We start from the raw sequence: 5,147 nt of genomic DNA on the forward strand, positions 1-5,147 counted from the left end.
GCAGATTAAAAGCATCTCCAACAGGCACGCAATCTTAGCTGCGCGCTAGAAAAAACGGCTTTTTTGCGTGTGTGAAGCCAAAACGGGCGCTCCAGCAGCCGCGCAAAAAATAGGCGCGCGGTATAATGGGTTAATTGCGGGGAGGAGAACGGCATCACGCGTCGCTTATTTCGTGCGTCCACTCCCGCACGCTGGACAACGACGACTCGCGCGCAACTTCACCGACCGCCAGATCCAGGCTCCGGCTCCGCCGCCCACACCTTTCCCATTTGCTCCGGCGCTCGTCGGTGCTTCCCCCGCCTATCCCCGCGCGCCGCTGCCACTTCCTCCACCTCCTCTCGTCGCCGCTGCCCCTCGAGCGCGCTATTCCTCCGACGAACAACGTCCGGCGGCCCACTGCAGCTCGGCACCCACAAGGTGTTTGACAACTAGTTATGTTGTATGTTTGATGTTGTATTGTTGAACTATTTGTTGTATTGCGAGATAAACTATTTGTTTGAGTTGTAATAAATTAAACTATTTATTGTTGATTTAGTTTTTATGTGTTTGATCTTCTTGGTTCTATTTTGAGTGTGAAATGTTATTTGTGCTAGGCGCGAGCGCTGTATATATACCGCGCCTGCTGGAGCTACCGCCATTTTTTGCAGCGGCCGTTGGAGACAACGGCATGCTGCGCGTCAAAAAAAGCTATTTCGGCGCTGTAAGAAAAATTAGCGCGCCACGTGGTTGCGCGCCTGTTGGAGATGCTCTAAAGGGCGACTGCAGACACGAGGAAATGATGGGTGACCGGTCACTGTTCTTGGATGCGCCTCACGCCTGTGCGGGATATAGGGCCTCGATTTGTGAAGCTTGGTTGTAGATGGTCTTAACAATATTTTCTACCGTTGGAGCTCACATTTCAGCGTTTCCGTGGCCTATACGTGCCACGCAAGCCCATGAAATGCATCCAGCGTGTGACGGGACAAGATCCGGTGAGGAGAGCAGAGGAACACACATTTGATCACATTTTTTGCCAAAAAAAGGGAACGAATTATAGCCATGGCGTCCACACGACGCAGCACGACGATCGCAACGACACTGTACGACGCATGTTAGAGCGACGACGAGGACGCGTCAGAGCGCCTGGTCGTTGGCGGGGAAGAAGAGCTTCCAGTAGAGCAGCTCATTCCATGCGTCGGGCACGCCGGGGAGGCACCAGTGGGTGCAGTCGGCGTAGCTCTTGGGGTCGGCGAGCTGCTCCTTGGTGGGCGGCGCCCACTGCTCCCTGTACACCTGCGTGTGCGCGTCCCGGCGGTACTCAGACATCTGCGTGACGTTCACCACGCCCACCGGCACCCTCGCCGACGCGCCCAGCACCTCGCCGGTGACCCGCAGCATCGCCCTGCTGGTGCTCCCCCAGTAGGACGCGTCGGCGATGGGCTTGGTCTGGGCGTGGCAGTTGCTGCCCTCCGCCTCGTCGCCCCAGAGCTGTCCGCTGGCGTGCGTGGGCGATGCCGTGACGAAGAAGACCCGGGACTTCTTGGGGTCCACGTTGCCGTCCAGCCACCGGACCACCTGGTGCAGCACCAGCCTGTAGGCCTCCTCCGCCCCCATCTCCACGATGTCCTTGCTCATGTCGTTGTCGGCACCCCTCCTGCAACGAGCCCATGCATACAGAAGAAGGTCAGAGCTTCGTTCAGATCATCAAAGTGATCTGGAGATGTTTGTTGGGTTGCTTACAGGATCTGGATCTTGTCGCCGGTCATCCACCAGAGGTAGGAGTTGAAGACGAGGACGTCGGCGCCCTTCCAGAAGCGGGAGTGGCGGTCCATGGGGGCGCCGCGGATGACGCGGTCGTTGAGCTGGTGCTCGACGCCGTCGTCGGCGTTGGACTCGGCGAGGAGCGGGGCCCAGTAGAACTCGATGGTGGCGTCGTAGGCCTTGGCCCGGAAGATGCTGAGGGCGTCCACGGTCTCGAAGGAGCTGGAGCCCTCCGGCATGGCGCGGTGGAGCAGGCACAGCAGCGACACGTACTGCGCCCGGTTCAGCGAGTCGCCCACGAACAGCATCCGCTTCCCGCGCAGCATCTCCAGCATCACCGTCGCGTTGAAGCTGCAGCACAACCATTCTTAGAGGAAATGTTTGTCTATTTCTCATATAAAAACCTGTGTCCGTTCAGAAGTCCAATTATTCATTACTAGATTAGATTGATCACCGTAGCCTTTTTTGGTCAGTGCTCTGCTCTCACATGGCACATGTCGAGTGCAACAACTGCAGCTGAGTATAGCTAGTTGACCTCTACGGCCCACCCAACCCTGCCGCTTGAGCCAAAACTTTTCGGACAGCGAATCACCACTCAGCATTTCCCCAAAAGAGCTGTGCAATGAGCCAATGAGACCTCGCTCGGGGCCATGACATGCACAAGATTTCTGGATCACGACGAAATTGGTGGTGGACTTGTGGGCACGGCACGTACACGGTCCCTCCCTCCCTACCTCTGCCAAATCCACCAACGTTGATGGACCTCGTCTCGTTTGTCTGCACGGCGTGCATGTTTGGCATACTCTTTGGACCAGAGCCATGCAGAACCACCAAGGCGTGCCCTGGCTTGCCACAGTTTTGGGGCAGAGGAAAAGTGCGGAATCCGCAGCAATTTGGCAGTAAATTTCGTTAATTTGCTCTGTTAAAACTGCAGCTAGAACGCAGGAGGCACGTCCCCGTGCACGGAGCCGACAATCTGGAGTGCTTGCTCCTGCATCACGTGAGCACCTATAGACACGCACAAGGATCATAATCTCTTCACGATAATCACGGCAGTACGTACTGCACAACGGCTTTGAAGTTTTGAATCTTTGAGTTCTACTGCCGAGTAACTTGTGTTGGTACCACGAGAACAGAGAGAGAGAGGATGGTGCCTCACCTACCCTGCCCTGTAGCGCTGTCCTTCCATGGCGGGAAGGCCCTACCGTGCCGCCCATTATTGGCGTCGCGCCTTACTGTATTAGCTAAGCTTGGAGCTGACAAAATTACCACATCAGTCGGATTTTTCCCGCGTCAACCTATCCACGACACGGGTAACTCTTGACTTTTCAGAGTGCCAGCGTAAACAAAGCAGCAGAGCAGAGCACCGCTACTATTCCTACTACGTACTTGTACTACCCGTCTACTCCTCCGTATCTTTATGCGCGGTCCCTTACGTGCGTGGCGGGCATTCACTTTGGATTTCACCGTACTCCACACGCATCGATCTACCCCGCGTGAGTGAGTGAGTGACGGCAAAGATAGATTTCAAGATAGATGGACTCCGGCGAGAGCGCGGGCGCACCTGGGAAGCGAGCAGCCGCGGGGCTGCCACCGCCAGTGCTGGTACGACTTGTCGGGGCGGCCGTGCGCCTGGCACGTCAGCTCCGCCGGGATGTAGGGGCACGCCTCCTCCTCGTACGCCGGCGCCGCCGCCTCGTCGTACACCCACTCGCCCTGCCCGACGTCGCACCCCTCCGGCGCCGCGCCCACCGCGAACGGCAGCAGCTCCGACGGCCTCGCCCCGCCCTCACCCTCACCCTCCTGCATTACATTGCCACCACAGCAAACATTAGCCAGGCACGCGCATTCTCACTCTCCGAAGCTCCATGGTACTGCCGGCGACGCGTACCTGGCCGGCGGCGCGGAGGAACGGCGCGGCGGCGGCCACGAGGGCAAGGACGGCGAGGAGCTTCGCCATGTTGTCCGTTCGTTCGCTGGTTTCTCCTGCTCTGCTGGGTGTGTCGGTCGGCTCTGGTAGCTCACGAGGGGCGCGCGCGCATTGGGTGAGTGGGTGGGATCTGGCCGCTCTAGCTCTGGCTTGGCTCTCACTCTGAGTAGCCACCAGACCACCGGGACACTGACGGGATCGGGCTGGTGCTCCAGCAGCAGATATAACGCGGGCGGGCGCGGGGGTCCGGCTCCAACAACCGCACGCACGTACTACTACCGCTCCTACCACACCAGTGGTGGTAGTAGTAGTAGGCGCGACGACATTGGGGGGCTGGCTAGAGCTAGCTTGTGTCGCACGGCCGCGAACTACTACCGGCAGCTTTCGAATTTCCTAAAACTAAAGCGAGATCTCACTCCCTTTCCGACCGACGGAGATGGCCGACGGGGTGCGGCTCGACGCTCCGATCGGCATCACTGTAGCGAGGTCGCGCCGGTACGGTACGGTGGCGGGTAGGCGATGGATGTGCATGCGCTCTTTTGCAAGGCACGACTTGCCCAGACTGCGACGGTCGCTGCTCCGATTCCATCTGGTTGGAGTCCCGTCGAAATTCTCGTCAGGGTTGGTGCATGGTGCACAGGGCAGCGGCGCAAAATTCAGTTTACCGTCGAGCCTTTAGTGCTGTTGTGAGTACGCTCTTAATTACAGTAATTATTACGTCGTGCCGGAGCACACGACGGTCGTCCGCCGTACGTACGCTGCCGCTAGGGACGCGCCGCCGACGTTTGCTTTTCTCCGTCGGGGGAGAACCGGTAGGAGCTCCCTGTGGCGAAAAGAAAAAGTAAAGTTCGTGGTGGAGCAACGATTGACACCATTGAGGTTTGAGGAATACTCCTGTTACGACTTTCGTTGCTTCTGCGTAAAGAAGCTCATTTGAATTTCATTTATGTGGGATTTGTTCACTCGTTTATGTTCCGCGCACACGGTTCATGCTATACCTCCGCAATTTTTAGATAAGAGGCCCATGCTACGTATGTAGGAGTATGATTTATTAGGACTGTCTGGTGCACCTAACTGAATTCTATCTGGCGGCAATCATAATTAGCACCACAAAAGGGACGTACCAAACAAAAAATGGTGGCCATATCATACGTTGAGGAGTTCTTTTCCTACCAGAATTGTGTAAGGTGGTCTAACGAAAGCAATGCCATCTAACAATAAAACGGAGTTAATTAAAGCTCTCGCCGGCAAAGCGTGACATATTTCCCTGTGTGGATTGTAAGCAAAGGTGTACTAGATAAAGTGGGAGTAGGAAAGGTACGGAGCAGGTGCGGGTGGCCAGTGGACTGGGATGTTTGCCATATGGACGAGGCCGACGCAGCAAGCAAGCATCGGGTCCCGCATGACACCGGTTGGAGAAACGTTCCCATGGTTTCGGCGCTTTATAGTTTTCCCTGTTCCTTTTTAATGTCTGGTG

General features: G+C 56.7%; 1 protein-coding gene across 1 annotated transcript; it reads right to left on the reverse strand.

The window, feature by feature from the left end:
- Positions 1–853: 853 nt before the first annotated feature.
- Positions 854–4,003, reverse strand: LOC109744063 (probable xylan O-acetyltransferase 11). Its single transcript, XM_020303161.3, has 4 exons — positions 3,632–4,003; positions 3,305–3,543; positions 1,720–2,091; positions 854–1,633 (listed from the first exon to the last, which is right to left on the reverse strand). The coding sequence occupies exons 1-4, from the start codon at positions 3,698–3,700 to the stop codon at positions 1,114–1,116; spliced, it is 1,200 nt and encodes a 399-aa protein (XP_020158750.1). The 5' UTR covers positions 3,701–4,003; the 3' UTR covers positions 854–1,113.
- Between the last annotated feature and the right edge of the window lie 1,144 nt (positions 4,004–5,147).

This window comes from Aegilops tauschii, chromosome 5 (genome assembly GCF_002575655.3).
Source record: "Aegilops tauschii subsp. strangulata cultivar AL8/78 chromosome 5, Aet v6.0, whole genome shotgun sequence".
Classification (NCBI taxonomy): domain Eukaryota; kingdom Viridiplantae; phylum Streptophyta; class Magnoliopsida; order Poales; family Poaceae; genus Aegilops; species Aegilops tauschii.

Bases quoted from the DNA above. Each gene is read 5' to 3' on its own strand.
- LOC109744063 (XM_020303161.3), bottom strand. From the start codon at position 3,700: ATGGCGAAGCTCCTCGCCGTCCTTGCCCTCGTGGCCGCCGCCGCGCCG. The intron at 3,544-3,631 runs GTACGCGTCGCC...AATGTAATGCAG, and splicing joins TCCTCCGCGCCGCCGGCCAG to GAGGGTGAGGGTGAGGGCGG. The intron at 2,092-3,304 runs GTGCGCCCGCGC...GTTGTGCTGCAG, and splicing joins CGCGGCTGCTCGCTTCCCAG to CTTCAACGCGACGGTGATGC.